The 19,382-nt window shown below is 38.2% G+C and overlaps 1 protein-coding gene across 1 annotated transcript; it reads right to left on the bottom strand.

Annotated features, from left to right (window-relative positions):
- Positions 1 to 538: 538 nt before the first annotated feature.
- On the bottom strand, positions 539 to 12,515 carry LOC128179914 (E3 ubiquitin-protein ligase RNF168-like). Its single transcript, XM_052847593.1, has 5 exons — positions 12,436 to 12,515; positions 8,447 to 8,749; positions 6,958 to 7,028; positions 4,710 to 4,859; positions 539 to 4,368 (listed from the first exon to the last, which is right to left on the bottom strand). The coding sequence occupies exons 2-5, from the start codon at positions 8,733 to 8,735 to the stop codon at positions 2,344 to 2,346; spliced, it is 2,535 nt and encodes an 844-aa protein (XP_052703553.1). The 5' UTR covers positions 8,736 to 8,749; positions 12,436 to 12,515; the 3' UTR covers positions 539 to 2,343.
- Positions 12,516 to 19,382: the final 6,867 nt, after the last annotated feature.

The following is a 19,382-nucleotide window of genomic DNA, read 5'->3' as shown; positions in this document are numbered from 1 at the left end:
CCTGCATCTAAATGTGAAATCAAATTTTAAATTCATCAGATTGGTAATGTTAGAACCATTTTAACAAGAGCTTGGACTTGGGTAGTTATGTCAAACTGCCTTCTAATGTAGGCCTGTCTATTTCATTGCTGGCATTACAGCTATGGCTTTTTGAAATCAACAAGATTTGTCTAGCCTTTGAGCTAAGACTACGAAATCAGTGTGTATTTCGCTTGAAACCAGCATCATTTTAACTTGTGAGGCAAGAAATGGATGGTTACATCCTACTGAAAGTCCAAGGTTGTGTTAAAATGGTTCTAAGGTAAAATACTACTCAGGATCTGCTGTATCTTGTTGATTGGATCTAAGATTTAGGTCTCATTATTTCAATGAGTCTCAATCAAATTAAATTGAGAAATAGCCTCAATGTTTTAAAAATTAATTGAAAGTAAGCACAAATATAATACCTAACATATGCCTGAATATCTGATTGTAATGTCATTATTTAATATCGTAATTATTAAAACTACGGTATTTCTAATTTCAAGTAGAAGACACATTTCATCATTTGCCTTAATTTATTTGCCAACAATCGAATAAAAAGCATAACAATACACCTGTACAGTATGTATAATACATGTCAACAGTACGACTCTTTAACAAGAACACGGGAATGGCCTCGGAACAGTCTGTCTGTACATATTCCTCATCATTGAAGTTTGCACCACAAATGTTTGGATATGGAATAGAGGAAAGCGTTCTAGACAACAATAACCCCCCCCCCCCCCCCCCCCCAAACATCTGTCAAAATATCATTAATTCTTGAAATTTCAATTCTTTGATTGACAAACTCCATCCCCTGAATTTTTTCCTTGGCACAGACATACCCAGCCCCCCCCCCCCCCCATCTTCCTTTCCATGGAGCATACGGCACATAAACTCTGGAACTGTCTTTCTGACCTCAGAAACAAAGTAAGTAACACCTCAGTGGAATATTAACACCGTATTGTAAACAATAATTATTGCTCAACAAAAAATAATAGGGAATAAATTCACAGAGTAAAATTATTGCAATACCATGGTGAATTATTAGGTAAATGTGATGTAAAAAATGTAAGAATTAAAAGCAAATTCATGAGCAGTTTCTTCTGTAATTACTTTCTTTCAAAAAATGGTTTCTCAGTGTGACAGCAATATCTTCAACTCAAAATGATGAAAACAAGGGTGAAATATGGAACAGATACAGGGAAGCTATATGTATATGATACACGTACATTGAAGTGGAGACATAGAAACACAGCCTGTTTTACAAAATCAACTTGTACATGTAAGTCATTATAATTTTTTTTTTATCATTTATCAAATGTTACATATACTTAAAATAGGCATAAATCCCCCCCCCCCCCCCTCTCTCTGCATGGAAGAAGTATCCAAAATTAGGTTTCATGCCTTAATTGTAAAACATTATTTCAATTTCATACTCTGTTTAAAAATAAAAGTTATGCCTTTAAATTCTGTTAGGACTGACTATAATTTTCTACACAATGAAAATCACAGCTTATTATCAATTAATTAATAATTCATTTTGTTTGTGGAAAAATGCCCATTTCATAACCAAGTAAATCACGTAAATATTTACAAGCAATACTAACAATACAGGTACATACAATAATTGTCAAATGTAACATTTCATCAATGTATTTGAAAAATATGAAATCAAAGCTAATTGCACTATTTACAGAACTAAATTGTTGTAGATAATCAGACAGTATAAAATCTATGCGCTGTATTTGTAAATGAACTGATTAACAATAAATTAATTGTAAAAAATAAAATAAAAAATGTAAATAATTTACTATCCGCCATTTTCTAAAAGAAGAAACAGAATTTCTGTTCTCAGTTGCAATGATAATTTATGCCTACCCTTCTTATAACTGACTTTCAGAGGATCAATCGTATAAATGTTTAATTATCCAGATGCATGCAGAATTTTGTTGGGGAAGGATAAGGGTTGAGGAATATTTAAAAATATATGGAGTACTGTGACATCATCAAGATATTTGGGGTGTAAACTAAGCATCGAGCATACATATCAAGAAAGCAAGTTGCATGAATGTATATATATCAAGCAATGGAGACATTTTTGCATAAGCAATGTAAATTGCAATTCCACTTGCATTGAACATTATTTACTGTTGCCCTAGTTACAGCATTTATTAACCCCTCCCCCATAATTTCATGAAATATTTAATTCAAACTTCATATTACGATCATTGTCATTCTGAGCGGGTCTACCATTAATTCAAAGACACCTTAAAAGAAAGCAAACTTGTGTGTTTACATAGTCAGAAAAATAACAGGGGCTCATATGGATAGCTTTGGTTTCCTTCTGAAATTGTATTCCTCTGATGTCCCCTTCAGTTTGAAAAAGCAGAACCCAGTTTTAACCTCCATCTCATATTGCTTGGCTAGTTCTTCAGCCAGTTTCCGGTCTAACATTTCCTGGGTCATTTTATCCACGCCACTCTCATCACTCACTCTAAAATCGGCATCTTCCTGCATACATTGGTTATTTTCTATCGCCTCTTTAACACGCTTCAAGTTTGAGTCAGTACAGAAATTAAAGAGGGAGTTTTTCCCTCGTGAATGTTGTACAGTCTTAAGTTTAGATTTGGCTGAGGGCAGCTTCAGTTTGGAACTAGCTGTGGGCTTGTCTGTCAGTTTCCTTCTCTTTTTGGATTTCTCATCGCTTACTGATGAAGCTGTTCTCTTTTTGGATTTTGATTTTAAAGTGAGGCTTAACTCCTCCTTCTCCTCGTCAATAACATCACTCACGTTGATACTGTCTCTTGAACACTCATCCACCCCAACGTCTTGTCCACTGTGAGATGCACTTGTCCACATGGGATCAGGGTTGTACGGTTTTCTCACTCGCTTCGGATATGATTTCACAATCTTCTGTTCTTTCTTCCCTCTCTTTGCTGGGCCGTCTTTGGACTGTGAAACCTTAACTGGTTCTCCATGCAATGTTTTATGAGCTGGTGCACCATCCACATCGTCTCGACAATTAGCCTCAATATGAAAGACGTTCTGTCCGGTACAATCCTGGGACCTCTTAATCCAGTCTGTGATAGTTCTTTGAGGGCTTCCAAAGCTTGGCTTTGTTCTCCCTGAAACTTTTCTAGATTTTTTCGGCACACTTGGACTCTTGGTTTTTGTTAACACTGGGGATTGATTTCTCAGCATCCCAAAAGAATCACTGTTGATGCTTTTTGGATTGTTCTCCTTCATGGGTGGAATGTCAAAATCGTCCTCGTCAAACGTGGGCTCCAATGGAATCACAAGTTTCTTCAGTTGGTATTTGTTCCCTTCCAATTTCTCTTGACCCACTGTGTTCTTTCTGGTCTTGCTCGGTATGGAATCTTGGTTTTCCTTTACTTCATTATCTTTTTCTAGATCAATCACAGCAGTTAAATGATGATCTCCTTTCTGATTCTTTTCAGTCGACTTCTCATCTAAATCACAACTTCCTGTCATTGTTTTGGATTTTTTGCTGTTTTTTGCGTCTGTGCAAGTGGATTTGGACAACTTGTTCACAATGGACTTCCTTTCTTCCTCCAACTCCGACAGCCTTCTCTGCATAATTGGACTAGAAGCATCAAGGTCTGATAGAGTTCTCACGGGGGATCCAAACTCAGTCTTGTTCAGATTTCTTGGGGTGGTGCGGATCAGGGGGGTCTCCACAATTTTCCCGCTTGCAAGTTTGCGGGGCGGAGTCAGAGGACAGGCCCTGATTGGTCGAAAGTGACTGATTTCGTGACTGATGCTGTCCACACTGTCTGAGCTAAGGCATCTTTCGACGACCTCCACCGAGTCTTTATCAAACATTTCACCATCACTCCGCTCATCTATGTTTTCAATGGTTGTCTCTAATGAAGGAAGACCAAGGGACACATACTTTGATGGAAGATCCTCATCGATTTCCACATCCTCCATTCCGCTTCCACTGGTACAGCTGCGTGAAGACAACCCAGCAGAAGACAGACTCCTCGACACAAGTTCTCTCCCTTTGTTCTGCAAGGCAGATTTTTCTGTTGGGGTATAACAAAAAGGTGATGTCTCACCGTCCTTAGTTTTTAGCTGTCTTGTTGATTTCTCTGTCGGGCTGACACATGCGTACGGGTACGGTGACATAGCCTTCCTGTTGACCTCATCGGCCGCTTTGAGTTTTTCAGCCTCCCTCATTTTTCGGAGCATGGAGTCGATGGTGGAGGGGGGTCGGCTACTGGAGGCACTACAGGAGGAGGTGGAGGACACACTACGCGTCTGTCTGTCTGTGTGTCGCCTCTCCTCACCAACCACACACACCGAGTCATCACCTCCAGCACTCTGTAATACATACATACACACACTGCATAAATAGCCAATGTAACTGGTCAACAGCACGAAAACCTTTCGCAGATGTTTATAAAAATTAAACAATAAAAGATTATCATTATTATAAATATTTACTAGTGGTGCAGAAGAAAGAATTATTTTGCCCTATCTAAAGTTTGAATGAACTAAGAATCTATGAATACATCAATTTACAAAACCAAGTAATAAGTAAGAACAATATCCTTTTCTGCATCAAACCAAGGTTTCCAAAATGTGTTAAACAAACTTTTGATAGCTTATAAAATACTTTTAGCTGCCTCACAACTGATTGCTCTATTCTTATTCTGACTTACCTGGTTGACCTCTTGACTGATCTCCTTGGCTAGTTCCCTGTCCCTGTTTTCGAGTTCCCTCCTCCGGGCCTCCTCCTCTTCCAGTTGCCTGATCAGGGCCTCGCTGGCTTCCTGTTCCTTTCTGCGCTCCTCCTCTCTCTGGGCCTCAAGCTAAAGAAGAAAAGTTTTTCTACATGTCAAATAAGATAAAAAAAAAACAAAGATTTTTTCTCATCCTTCACTTCATTGTGTCATTAACATCAGATCAGTTAAATAATGAAAATAGGTATATTTTCCTTTGATTCACATAAACACACGATCAAGAATGACAAAACAGCAACAGGGGACATTATGTATGCATTTTCAATTCTGGCATTAGAACAGCATTCGAAAAAAGGAAATTTTGCTATGGTAAAACATCAACCAAGAATGATTAAAGAACATCTCAAATGCCTAGCAAAGGAAACCAAATTTTAACACTTACTAAACATGCTTAACTATGATATTAGAAATCACAATTGCTAGCAAAGGGAAAGTTAGAAAATGTTACTCCTCACAGATCCGTAGTCAAAATTGGTTTTTCCTGCATGGAAATATAATCCTCTGGGCAACAGATTTCAATGCATACCCTTCTTTAACATATTTGAAGCAGGGATGGGGTAATTGAAAAAAGTATTTGTAATTGAGTGTAATTAATTACATTTTTCAAAGTAATTGAAAGTAATTTGTAATTGAGTCTGTCTTCAATTACAAGTAATTGAATGTATTTAAATACATTCCAAAAATATTGTGTATTTTCAATTACTTTTCAATTACATCTCAATTACTTTTTTTCTAAGTTTAAAATATAAAAAAGGTGTCTTATAATCTAATAACAGCTGCAGATCTCATTGTTGTTAAGCAACGTATTTTTGACCAAGCTACACAGTATATTTTTTCTCAACTAGATATTTCTAGTAAATGCTCTTTTTTCAAATACCTAATTGCAACCCATAATTTACAATTTTATTTAAGGAAACCTATTCCAAACAAATATCAAAAGTGTATTTCCAGATTCAGGTTGTCTTCACATCAATTGTCGATAGAAACAGGTCGATTTTATAATATTGAAAGACACAATAGAAATTGTTTTTTATGTTCAAATTCTATTGAAGATGAATTTCATTTTATTTTAATATGTCCCATATACGAAGGCTATCGCAAAAAATACATTAAGCCTTATTACTGGAAAAAACCTTCAATGTGTAAACTTCTGCAACTTTTTAATGTTGAAAATGTAAAGGAACTATGTAATCTGGGTAAATTTATTCACTTTGGTTTGAAATTAAGAAAAGATTTACTTAATGCAAATTAGATGTTGATATCATATGTACACTTCTGCCACATTCTCCTGTTAACCTACCTGTACGTGTATATTGTTTATATTTATTGTACTGATGAGCTGTATAGCTTAAAGTTAATAAAGAACTTGAACTTGATAATGATAAATAGATTTTATACATGTTTGGCATGGACTTTTGTTTATACAATAATTAAATGTCCCATAATGTTTCGTATGTTTATACAGCATAACACACTGCCCAGGGCAATAGGTAAAGATCTAATTTTGTGGAGGTTTGAACTCCTCTAATACCCAAGAACCCCAATTGATTTTAGACTTAAAGGGAGTCAAAATATCTCTTTCTTGTGAATTTTAGCAATTATTTTTTATATACTGATATGCTGTACTGCGGAAAGTTGTACTTTTTGAATAAACATAGTTTTAATATGTGAATAAAAATTAATTCACTATAGAGAAAATATTATTCAGAACCAAAAATGAACTCAATGGTACTTAATGAATTTAATGTTAAAGGAAATTTTCTAGAAATTTTCAAGAAATCTTATCTGAACTGAACTGTACAACCTTTAAAAACATAACCATACATAAAGCTCTGTATATCTTAATGCTGTTAATATATATATATATATATGTTCTCAAGATTTAATAAATAAAACTAAAGTATTTGAAATGTAATTAATTACATTTATCATAGTAATTGAGAGTAATTAATTACATTTTAAAAAATCAATGTAATTGTAATTGCAGGTAATTGATAAAATTGTCAATGTATTTGAAAGTAATTAATTACTTTTCAAAGTAATTGACCCCAACTCTGATTTGAAGCAAACAATTTATATAATGTACAAATTTATACTATAGAAGTCTGACAGCAAATAAAGGGCCTAGCATGACAACTTGTCACTGGTTAAAAGTGTGAATGCTTACCCGTTTTAACTGTTCTTCATACTCTTTGCGAATTTCTCCTGGCTGTGCAATGCTGATCACTGGCTGAAACACTGAAATATAGCAAACTCTGTCAAAGTAATGTTAAACATACAAAAGTTTCAGAGGTGTTTTTTATTTTCTGTATAACAAACATGTTCTTTTCCTTATGTCTTTGTGATGATTTTTCTTATAAGTGTTCACTGAAAAATTTGTTCTGTAAACACTAGTTCTGTAAACACTACCTGGCTTCGTCATGCTTTAAATTTTGCGTTTTTAAATATGCGTACCAGTATATGCAATAATTCGTAATTGTACTAGATAAAGCATGCAAACTGAAAAACTCATTTAGTATTGTAATACATTGTGTGTCTGTCATCAATAACTTTGTACAGTACTTTTCTATGCAGTATGGTAAAGAATAAAATAAAGAAAGAAATAAAAAAGCTCATCATCTTACATCTCATCTTCGCTAGCCAAGGGTTTTCGGTCCACTTTGCTCCCCATAAACCCTTGGCGGATTTCATTGCGAAAACTCGGTGATGTGGTGGCGCTATCTAGCGAGCAACTTGAGTTGCGCCCCTTGCATATTTACATTTTAATCGAATTAAACAACGGGTATATACACACTACGGCATTAATACAACTTGAAAACATGTTGACTACCGAATATCGGAAGATAATTAACGATGCTATTAAATACGAATTAAGTTATAAACTAGGGAATGCATGGAATGTTTTATTCATAGTGTTTTGTAAGGACCTGTACCAGGAGTGAAAAAGTCGCGATTTATATCAAAGCTTTCATGTCATAAAACCAGGTATCGTTGTCGTAAATATTGTGAACCAAAGAAATTAAATAAAATAAATCTCATTGAACCTTTAAAAGCAATAACCATAAGCAGGAACATATATACTAATGGGATGGGCAGCTTGTACATTCGCCATGTTTACTGCCCATGCTATCACGCGAGCCTTGACAAGTTTGTAGAACTATGTTCAATCCCAGTAAAATATATAGGTTTTTTAAGCGATCTGGTTAGACCATCGTTGGCGAGGCACTGTACTCGAGAACTTGTGTCTCAATTTGTTAAAAGCACCGAATGATTTACCTATGATCACACACGTGTTTTCTTTTAAAGTTTATATTTACAAGCACTGCGATTGGATCAGCCACTCGCAGCTGCAGCCAATCATAAAACGGAGCTCGTCACCGAGTTTTCGCAATGAAATCCGCCAAGGGTTTATGGGGAGCAAAGTGGACCGAAAACCCTTGGCTAGCGAAGATGCTTACATCTGTATAAAATAAAGCACTTTATCATTTCAAAAAGTTTTACCTAGATTTTAATTCAATAAAAGAAGTAACTATTTAATTTCATTTCAGTAAGATTTGTACCAGTTGGTATATAATTCAGGAGAAAATAAGGTTATTCAATCATAAAATCCTCAAGTCCTGAAACCTTAAATTTCAAACTAACTTCTACATTTTTACCTGGCTCCTCTATGCTGTCGTCTAGCCCTTTCTGTCGCTTTTCCACTTTTTCCGGAAAAAGTTGCTGAATCTGCGTCCAGAGTTTCTTGTTGACCAGGGTTCCATTTTTTGAGGAGCGTCGGGCCCACACAGAGATCCGAACGCGACACATGGGGCAGGCCAGGCTGGCCTCCTCAACGTTCTGCTTGAAACAGGGGTAACAGAGGGTGTGTTTACACGGCATGGTCACCGGCTCTACCATGATGCACATGCATATCGGGCACATGCAGTCCTCTACCGACAAAGTCATTCTGTCAGTTGAATCTGAAAACACATATATCAATTGCAGCATATTTTGGATTTAAAACCAAATAACATCTTGTTGGTTAATACTATTGAATCAACAATGTTTGAACCCTCAGGTACATGTATCTATAAATAAATAATTTAAGAAAATTTGCTGCATAAATATCAATTTTGGGACAGAGTATAGTCTTGTTGATGAATGAGCAATTGAGACATAAAAGAAATAACAATTAAATGTGGTTTAAGAGTTGAAGAAATTTGAAATATATTATATCCCTGACCTGTACGTCCCTCAAGCTTCTTTAAGATGCTACTGCTTTAACCCAGGAATTGTGCCTCCAAGTTTGTTTACAACATTTTGTTTCTTACATTATGTTTTTTATCACATTTTGGTATCAGTCGAAATAAAAATAAGAAAATATACTTTTACCAAAATGAAAAAAAAAATAACAAACAAACAACAAGAGGCCCATGGGCCACATCGCTCACCTGAGGAACAATAGGTATGCTTAATGGAGTCATAATACAAACTATCTGGACAATGTACAATAATACATGTAGATCCTGTATAAATAAAATCCATTTTCCCCTGGATATTCTTATGTTTATAATCATTAGTCCCTTTTCTAACAAGATGATTTTATAGTCTTATCATATGTTGAGTATTGCAGTTCTCAAAATGATCCTTAACAATAGTTTATATATTAGATATAAACGTACATCAAACTATGAACCTTCTCGGGAGGCCAAAGAATTGTCCTGGGGCCAAAGTCTTAACAATTATAAAGAAACATCTGGCTGATTAGTTTCTGAGAAGATTTTTAAAGATTTACCCTATATATTCCTTTGTTAAATTTTGACCCCCCCATTGTGGCCCCACCCTACCCCTGGGGATCATGATTTTCACAACCATGAATCTACACTACCTGAGGATGCTTTCACACACGTTTCAGCTTTCCTGGCTGATTAGTTTCTGAGAAGAAGATTTTTAAAGATTTACTCTGTTTATTCCTATCTAAAACATCGACCTCCCATTGTGGCCCAAACCTACCCCGGGGGTCATGATTTTCACAAATTTGAATCTACACTACCTGAGGATGCTTCCACACAAGTTTCAGCTTTCCTGGCTAATTAGTTTCTGAGAAGAAGATTTTTAAAGATTTACTCTATTTAATCATATGTTAAACTTCGACCCCCCCATTGTGGCCCCATTCTACCCCCAGGGGTTATTATTTTCACAACTTTGAATCAACACTACCTGAGGATGCTTCCAAAGAAGTTTCAGCATTGCCGGCTGATTAGTTTCTGAGAAGAAGATTTTTAAAGATTTACTCTATATATTCCTATGTTTAACTTCGATCCCCCATTGTGGCCCCATCCTTCCCCCGGGGGTCATGATTTTCACAACTATGAATTTACACTACCTGAGGATGCATCCACAAAAGTGTCAGCTTTCCTGGCTGATTAGTTTCTAAGAAGAAGATTTTTAAAGATTTACTCTATATATTCCTATTTTAAACTTCGACCCCCCATTGTGGCCCCACCCTACCCCCGGGGGCCATGATTTTCACAACTATGAATCTACACTACCTGAAGATGCTTTCACACAAGTTTCAGCTTTCCTGGCTGATTAGTTTCTGAGAAGAAGATTTTTAAAGATTTACTCTATATATTCCTATTTTAAACTTCGATCCCCCATTGTGGCCTCACCGTACCCCGGGGGTCATGATTTTCACAACTTTGAATCTACACTACCTGAGGATCCTTCCACACAAGTGTCAGCTTTCCTGGCCGATTAGTTTCTGAGAAGAAGATTTTTAAAGATTTATTCTATATATTCCTATGTAAAACTTCGATCCTTCATTGTGGCCCAACCCTACCTCCGGGGATCATGATTTTCACAAATTTGTATCTACATTACCTGATGATGCTTTCACACAAGTTTCAGCTTTCCTGGCTGATTAGTTTCTGAGGAGAAGATTTTTAAAGATTTACTCTATATATTCATTTGTTAAACTTCGACCCCCCATTGTGGCCCCACCCTCAGGTGAGCTAAAAAGGTTAAGTTTACAATACAATAAGTTGTTAAAGTTGGTTTCTGGAAGAACAGACTTTGAAAATTTTCTTAATAAATATTGACAAATATTTTACTTTTTTAAGCTTTAGTTTTTAAGATCTGTGTACAAACATAGAATTGTGAGCAAATCGCTGTATCTTGCTTATAATTCGAAGCTTAACACTCAAATATGGTTAGTAAATAGAAATTGTAAACAATTAAACACAAGAAACATGCACTACATGTATAACAAATAAAGAACACAATTTATTTTTTCGAAATGAATCATATATATATACATGTATATACCTACATATTTCCGTCAGCGATATCAAACTCTATTTAAACTGAATAAACTCGAAAAAATGCCGAGCATCTCAACAAAACCTATTGCATTAATCTACATGTACCATTACGCAAAAGATAATGCCGAATTACCGATAGAATGAATTGTATTTCAGTACCCGTCCCCTACATCCGATTTTGCTTAATTTGCGCAGGTAAACAGTTAACTGTTTGATTTACCGAAGTCTCTGTTTGATTTGATACGTAAAAATCACGAAATACAGACGATAGTTTCCAGGTTACAAAGCATAATGAGAACGAAACGAAAATCAGAACAAGCTAACACCAAAGTCATGTGTGAAAACTGTCAACGCATTGAAATATTTAGCCTCAATTTACTTCACAAAATCGGCACTAATATATTTTGTATGTTTCAAAATTTCCCTTCATACGCGAACTGTTGCACAACAAGCAAATTCATCATAGTCAGATCGACCCTTTTTCGTATAATGTCATGGCTGCTTTAAACAAAGAACCTCATTTTAGAAGTATGGAATCATTTTACCGGATGCCGAACCTGAAGCTATTAAACTGATTGAAACACGCATTTCCTTTATTATTATTTTCGTAATAACTCAGATTTGAAACAAAATTTCCACTTAATTTTTGCAATTTATATTTTCCTTCCCATAAGGATAATTTATGCTAAACTATGTTGAATTTGCCTCGGTAGTTCTTGAGAAGAAGATTTTTAAAAATGCACCCCCCTTTTTCTACAGTTTCAAGGTTTTCTCCGCTTTGAATACAGATCAAACTTTTATTTCTGCAATTTATATTTGCCCTCCCATAAGGATGATTTGTGCCAAATTTGGTTGAAATTGGATAAGCGGTTTTAGAGAAGAAGTTCAAAATGTAAAAAGTTTACAGACGGACAGACGGACGACGGACAAAATGTGATCAGAATAGCTCACTTGAGCTTTCAGCTCAGGTGAGCTAAAAACACAAGGAAGATGGAGTGTGTGGTGGTGGTGGTGGTGGTGGTGGTGGTGGGGGGGGGGGGGTGTCTGTATGTCAGTGTCGTTCAGTATGGTATTCACTTAAATCAGTTGCAAAGCTCTATATAACTTCAAAACATTCAACACTCAGTTTATCAACAGAACATATCTACATGGTAGAGAAAGCAAAAAATAAAAACCAGCCGTGTGCTGTTGTTTACGTTAAAAAATCTGCAGGCGACATTTGACCTGTCTTGTTTCTTAAAGTTAACGTCAATATTTCAAACAGCGAAGATGTATCCCCCGTATTAAATGAAAATATAGGTTTTGAAATGCATGATCAAACAAATTATTACAAAGTTACTTACTGGTGGCGACGATAAAACAACAAATAGCAACGTTGGTGATCCATAATTTTGAAGGCGGCTGGCGCGATACCAAATTTAGAAACCGGAAGTAATTTCTTTTGTTAAGTCAGTCCTAAGTTTTTCGATAGAGGGTACAGAGCGAGCTAGTTTTTCGACTAAATGTACATGTAGATAGTCCTCTTTCATCTAAGCCATTTTAGGATTTGCATATTTTGGGAAACAAAAAGAAAGAAATGAATAAACAACAAAACAAAAAAAATAACTTTTTTATAAAACACCATTTCAAAAAAGTTTTAACAGGCCTGTACGAATTACAATAAAGTCTGATTTAAAAAAAAAAATTCAGCAAATTATATTCATCACACAGTGATTATGTTTATAAATGTCTTTGAAAAAATATATCATTGAAATCTTAACAAAATTAATATACATTTATAAATATCAAAAAAGTTTTAACAGGCCTGTACGTTTTACAATAAAGTCTGATTTTAAAAAAAAAATTCAGCAGTTTATATTCATCACACAGTGATCATGTTTATAAATGTCTTTGAAAAAATATATCATTGAAATCTTGACAAAATTAATATACATTTATAAATATCAAAAAAGTTTTAACAGGCCTGTACGTTTTACAATAAAGTCTGATTTTTAAAAAAAATTCAGCAGTTTATATTCATCACACAGTGATCATGTTTATAAATGTCTTTGAAAAAATATATCATTGAAATCTTGACAAAATTAATATACATTTATATATATACAAAGCAATCGGGATCGTATCTCCGCTAGCCAAGTGTCCGATTCGTTTTCTATGGTGGCATATCTCTGCCCCTTGTGTGCAAGTTATTTTTCTATATATCAAATATGTCGACATGCAAGATAAATATGATGACATGCTAGAAGGTTATGTCAGCATGCAACATATCTATCTCGACATGCAAGATAATTGCAATCAAATGAGAATTATTAAAAATGTCAAATATCGCCAACATGTGACATTCAAGATGCTAAATGCAACTTATTTATGTCGACATGCAATTTATTTATGTAAACATGCAAGATAAATATGCTGACATGCACCTAATTTATGTCAACATGCAACTTCGTTATGTTCACATGCAACTTATTTATGTCGACATGCAGTTTAGTTATGTTCACATGCTACTTATTTATGTCAACATGCAACTTCGTTATTTTCACATGCGAGATAAATATGTTGACATGCAACTTATAAGTTGCATGTCGACATAACTAAGTTGCATGTCGACATAAATACGTTGCATGTCAACATATTTATCTTGCATGTCAACATAACTAAGTTGCATGTCGCGACATAAATAAGTTACATGTCGACATAAATAAGTAGCATCTAGCATCTTGCATGTCAAATGTGGACGAGATTTTATATTTTTTGAGATTTTATAAAAAATTTATTTGATAGCAATTTTCTTGCATGTTAACATAGATATGTTGCATGTTGACATAACTATCTGGCATTTCAACATATTTATCTTGCATGTCGACATATTTGATAGAAAAATAACTTGCACATATATAAGGGGCAGAGATATATGCCACCATAGTTTTAATTTCCCTTTGTCCCGCGATTCGTACACTTGCCTGGCTAGCGAAGATGTCGGGATCCAGGCCTCTATGCCGAGGCGCATTTTAATATTTGATGTGTTTCGTATACTCAAAATGCAATAACTTCATTTTTATTTCACATATTTTTATATTATGGATTAAATTTATAATTTTAATAGAGAAACAACGCAAAATAAAACGAAGTACAAACAACACAAATTGTATTCACATATTTGATAACAATAACTGAAGTTTTGATTTGAGGTAGCTGCAGAACTGTAGCTCTCCGGGAAAAAAAATATTGACAGACCGGAGAGCTAGCCACCCATTGAAAAAATTGTATATTTATTGCGCAGAAAAACGTGCGCTAGTTTTCGACTGATTTACCTTATTCATACGCAAATTCTGTGAAAACAATTAGTACCATTAAATTCTTCATGCAATTTACTGATATCGCCTCTTTATTTGCCTCAGACTTTCAACGAAACACGCTACCGACCTCGGAAACTCAAGTATGTTGAATTTACATCGAGATCGATAGTCGCCATTGCGATTTTTATATGAAAAATATGATCAGAAGTGATAAAAATGTTAGGTACATTAGATTTTACACCAAAAAATTAAATAAACAATTGAGAGAACAATCAAAATCAATGTTACAGGAAAACAACAGGCACTTAGCATCGGAGGGGGGTTGGGGGTTGGAATGGGGGCAGGGACAGGGGGACGGGACTGCCCCCCTCCAGCACACGTTTTCTCGCAGCAAATATTTTTCTTGAATTAACTTATAAAAAAGCAAATTAACATACAGTTGCACCGCCCCCCCCCCCCCCCCCCAATATTTTTGGGATCATGTAAAATTTGAAATGAAAGAGAGGAAATAAACTGTGAAATTGAAGTTAAAGGTACACTTAGCCCCCTACCCCCACGGATTAGGATTTTCAATTATTTAAAAAGTATTTTTGAGTTGGGTTTTTTTTCAAGGCAAGATTGGATGAGTCTGCCCTCAACCCACTTTGCTACGATGCTAGGTGCCTGAACAAAATATCATGGTTTCATTACATACATGTATGCTAGTATAAAGACTTTATGTAAACCAATATTATCTCGTGCATTGTTCCTTTCACCAGGTTCTACAAACACCTTAGTCCAAAATACATAAAAAAATCCAAGACTAGGAGGGGAAAAAAAAGAGAAATCTATTTTCCTTTTTTTTTTACTCAGGACCTATTTTGTTGGGGGGGGGGGGGGATTTGGGGTGAACAGGTCACTGACCCCTTGTAGATCTACCCATGACCTATCACCAGGGTCTGTATACACATAACCAGGGTCAGTATACCCATCACCATGGTCTCCAGGGTCAGAGTACGTATCACCAGAGTCTGTGTGCCCATCACCAGAGTCTGTACACCCATAACCAGGGTCAGTATACCCATCACCAAGGTCTTCATAGTATCACCAGGGTCAGAGTACGTATCACCAGAGTCTGTGTGCCCATCACCAGAGTCTGTACACCCATAACCAGGGCCAGTATACCCATCACCAGGGTCTCCATACCTATCACCAGGGTCAGAGTACGTATCACCAGAATCTGTGTGCCCATCACCAGAGTCTGTACACCCATAACCAGGGCCAGTATACCCTTCACCAGGGTCTCTATACCTATCACCAGGGTCAGAGTACGTCTCACCAGAATCTGTGTACCCATCACCAGAGTCTGTACACCAATAACCAGGGTCAGTATACCCATCACCAGGGTCTCCATACCTATCACCAGGGTCAGAGTACGTATCACCAGAGTTTGTGTGCCCATCACCAGGGTCTGTATACTCATCACCAGGGTCTCCATACCTATCACCAGGGTCAGAGTACGTATCACCAGAAATTGTGTGCCCATCACCAGGGTCTGTTTACTCATAATCAGGGCCAGTATACTCATCACCAGGGTCTCCATACCTATCACCAGGGTCAGAGTACGTATCACCAGAGTCTGTGTGCCCATCACCAGAGTCTGTACACCCGTAATCAGGGCCAGTATACCCATCATCAGGGTCTCCATACCTATCACCAGGGTCAGAGTACGTATCACCAGAGTTTGTGAGCCCATAACCAGGGTCTGTATACTCATAATCAGGGCCAGTATGCCCATCACCAGGGTCTCCATACCTATCACCAGGGTCAGAGTACGTATCACCAGAATCAGTGTGCCCATCACCAGGGTCTGTACACCCATAACCAGGGCCAGTATACCCATCACCAGGGTCTCCATACCTATCACCAGGGTCAGAGTACGTATCACCAGAGTCTGTGTGCCTATCACCAGGGTCTGTACACCCATAACCAGGGCCAGTATACCCATCACCAGGGTCTCCATACCTATCACCAGGGTCATTATATCCATCACTGGAGTTTTTGTGCCCAACAACGGGGTCTGTACACCCATCACCAGGGTCAGTATACCAATCACTCGGGTCTGTACACCCATAACCAGGGTCAGTATAACCATCACCAGGGTCTTCATATCTATCACCAGGATCAGAGTGCGTATCACCAGAGTCTGTACACCCATAACCAGGGTCAGTATACCCATCACCAGGGTCTGTACGCCCATAACCAGGGTCAGTATACCCATCACCAGGGTCTCCATACCTATCACCAGGGTCAGCGTGCGTAACACCAGAGTCTGTGTGCCCATCACCAGGGTCTGTACACCCATAACCAGGGTTAGTATACCCATCACGAGGGTCTCCATACCTATCACCAGGGTCAGAGTGCGTATCACCAGAGTCTGTGTGCCCATCACCAGGGTCTGTCCGCCCATAACCAGGGTCAGTATACCCATCACCAGGGTCTCCATACCTTTCACCAGGGTCAGCGTGCGTATCACCAGAGTCTGTGTGCCCATCACCAGGGTCTGTACACCCATAACCAGGGTTAGTATACCCATCACGAGGGTCTCCATACCTATCACCAGGGTCAGAGTGCGTATCACCAGAGTCTGTGTGCCCATCACCAGGGTCTGTACGCCAATAACCAGGGTCAGTATACCCATCACGAGGGTCTCCATACCTATCACCAGGATCAGAGTGCGTATCACCAGAGTCTGTGTGCCCATCACCAGGGTCTGTACGCCAATAACCAGGGTCAGTATACCCATCACGAGGGTCTCCATACCTATCACCAGGGTCAGAGTACGTATCACCAGAGTCTGTGTGCCTATCACCAGGGTCTGTACACCCATAACCAGGGCCAGTATACCCATCACCAGGGTCTCCATACCTATCACCAGGGTCATTATATCCATCACTAGAGTTTGTGTGCCCAACAACGGGGTCTGTACACCCATCACCAGGGTCAGTATACCAATCACCCGGGTCTGTACACCCATAACCAGGGTCAGTATACCCATCACCAGGGTCTGTACACCCATAACCAGGGTTAGTATACCCATCACGAGGGTCTCCATACCTATCACCAGGGTCAGAGTGCGTATCACCAGAGTCTGTGTGCCCATCACCAGGGTCTGTACGCCAATAGCCAGGGTCAGTATACCCATCACCAGGGTCTCCATACCTATCACCAGGGTCAGAGTACGTATCACCAGAGTCTGTGTGCCTATCACCAGGGTCTGTACACCCATAACCATGGCCAGTATACCCATCACCAGGGTCTCCATACCTATCACCAGGGTCATTATATCCATCACTAGAGTTTGTGTGCCCAACAACGGGGTCTGTACACCCATCACCAGGGTCAGTATACCAATCACCCGGGTCTGTACACCCACTACCAGGGTTAGTATACCCATCACCAGGGTCTTCATATCTATCACCAGGATCAGAGTGCGTATCACCAGAGTCTGTACACCCATAACCAGGGTCAGTATACCCATCACCAGGGTATGTACACCCATAACCAGGGTCAGTATACCCATCACCAGGGTATGTACACCCATAACCAGGGTCAGTATACCCATCACCAGGGTCTTCATATCTATCACCAGGATCAGAGTGCGTATCACCAGAGTCTGTACACCCATAACCAGGGTCAGTATACCCATCACCAGGGTATGTACACCCATAACCAGGGTCAGCATACCCATCACCAGGGTCTCAATACCTATCACAAGGGTCAGAGTACGTATCACCAGAGTCTGTGTGCTCAGGACCAGGGTCTGTACATCCGTAGCCAAAATCAGTATACCCATCACCAGGGTCTCAATACCTATCACCAGGGTCATAATGCCTATCAGCAGAGTCAGAGTACGTATCACCAGAACTGTAAACATATCACCTGGGTCATTATTCCTTTTAGTAGGGTCAGTGTTCGTAGTACTAGGGTCTGTGTGCCCATCATCATGGTCTGTATATTCATAACAAAGGTCAGTTTACCCTTCACCAGGGTCTTAATACTTTTCACCAGGATAGTGTACGCATCAATAGGGTCTGTGTGCCCATCACCAGGGTCAGTATACCTAACACAACAGTCAGTGCACTTATCATTAGGGTTTGTATATCCATTACCTGAGTCAGGTAATACTGACCCTGTTGATAAGTAGAGTGACCCTGGTGATAGGTATACTGATCCTGGTGAAGATTACACATACCTTGGTGATACGGACACTCATGACCCTTGTGATAGGTATACTGTCTCAGGTGATGGTTATACTTACCCTGGTTATAGATTTTGAGATTCTGGTGTTACGTATGCTGACCCTTAGAATATCTACACGTTTTTGTATACCGACTCTGGTGATGGATACATACTGACCCCTGTGATTGGCTACAGACCCTTGTGATACGTACACTGACTCTGTCGATAGGTATACTGACCCTGGTGATAGAGAATGTGATAGATATACTGGTGATAAATGTACTGACTCTTGTGATAGGTATACTGACATTGGAGATGGGCCCTCAGACCCACGGATGCGTACACTGACACGGCCGTTAGGTAAACTAACTCTGGTGATAGGTAATAGGTACAGTTATCCTGGTGAAAGTCTACTGATCAAAGTAATGGATGTACAAACCCTGATGATAAGTGCACTGACTGTTGTCATAGATATACTGACCCTAATGATGGGCACACAGACCCTATTGATTCGTAAACTATTCCTGGTGATAAGTATATAGACCCTGGTGATGGGCATACTGGCCCTGGTTATGGGTGTACTGACTCTGGTGATGGGCACACAGACTCTGGTGATACGTACTCTGACCCTGGTGATTGGTATGATGACCCTGGTGATGGGTATACTGGCCCTGGTTATGGGTGTACAGACTCTGGTGAAGGGCACACAGACTCTGGAGATACGTACTCTGACCCTGGTGATAGGTATGGAGACCCTGGTGATGGGTATA

Source organism: Crassostrea angulata, chromosome 4 (genome assembly GCF_025612915.1).
Source record: "Crassostrea angulata isolate pt1a10 chromosome 4, ASM2561291v2, whole genome shotgun sequence".
Lineage (NCBI taxonomy): Eukaryota > Metazoa > Mollusca > Bivalvia > Ostreida > Ostreidae > Magallana > Magallana angulata.
Note: the sequence above shows the minus strand (reverse complement) of the source record. Positions and strands in the feature narration are given on the sequence as shown.

Coding starts and splice junctions, on each gene's coding strand:
- LOC128179914 (XM_052847593.1), bottom strand. CDS start 8,735: ATGACTTTGTCGGTAGAGGACTGCATGTGCCCGATATGCATGTGCATC. Junction 7,029..8,446: donor CGACAGCATAGAGGAGCCAG/GTAAAAATGTAG, acceptor GCTATATTTCAG/TGTTTCAGCCAGTGATCAGC. Junction 4,369..4,709: donor TCAGTCAAGAGGTCAACCAG/GTAAGTCAGAAT, acceptor TATGTATTACAG/AGTGCTGGAGGTGATGACTC.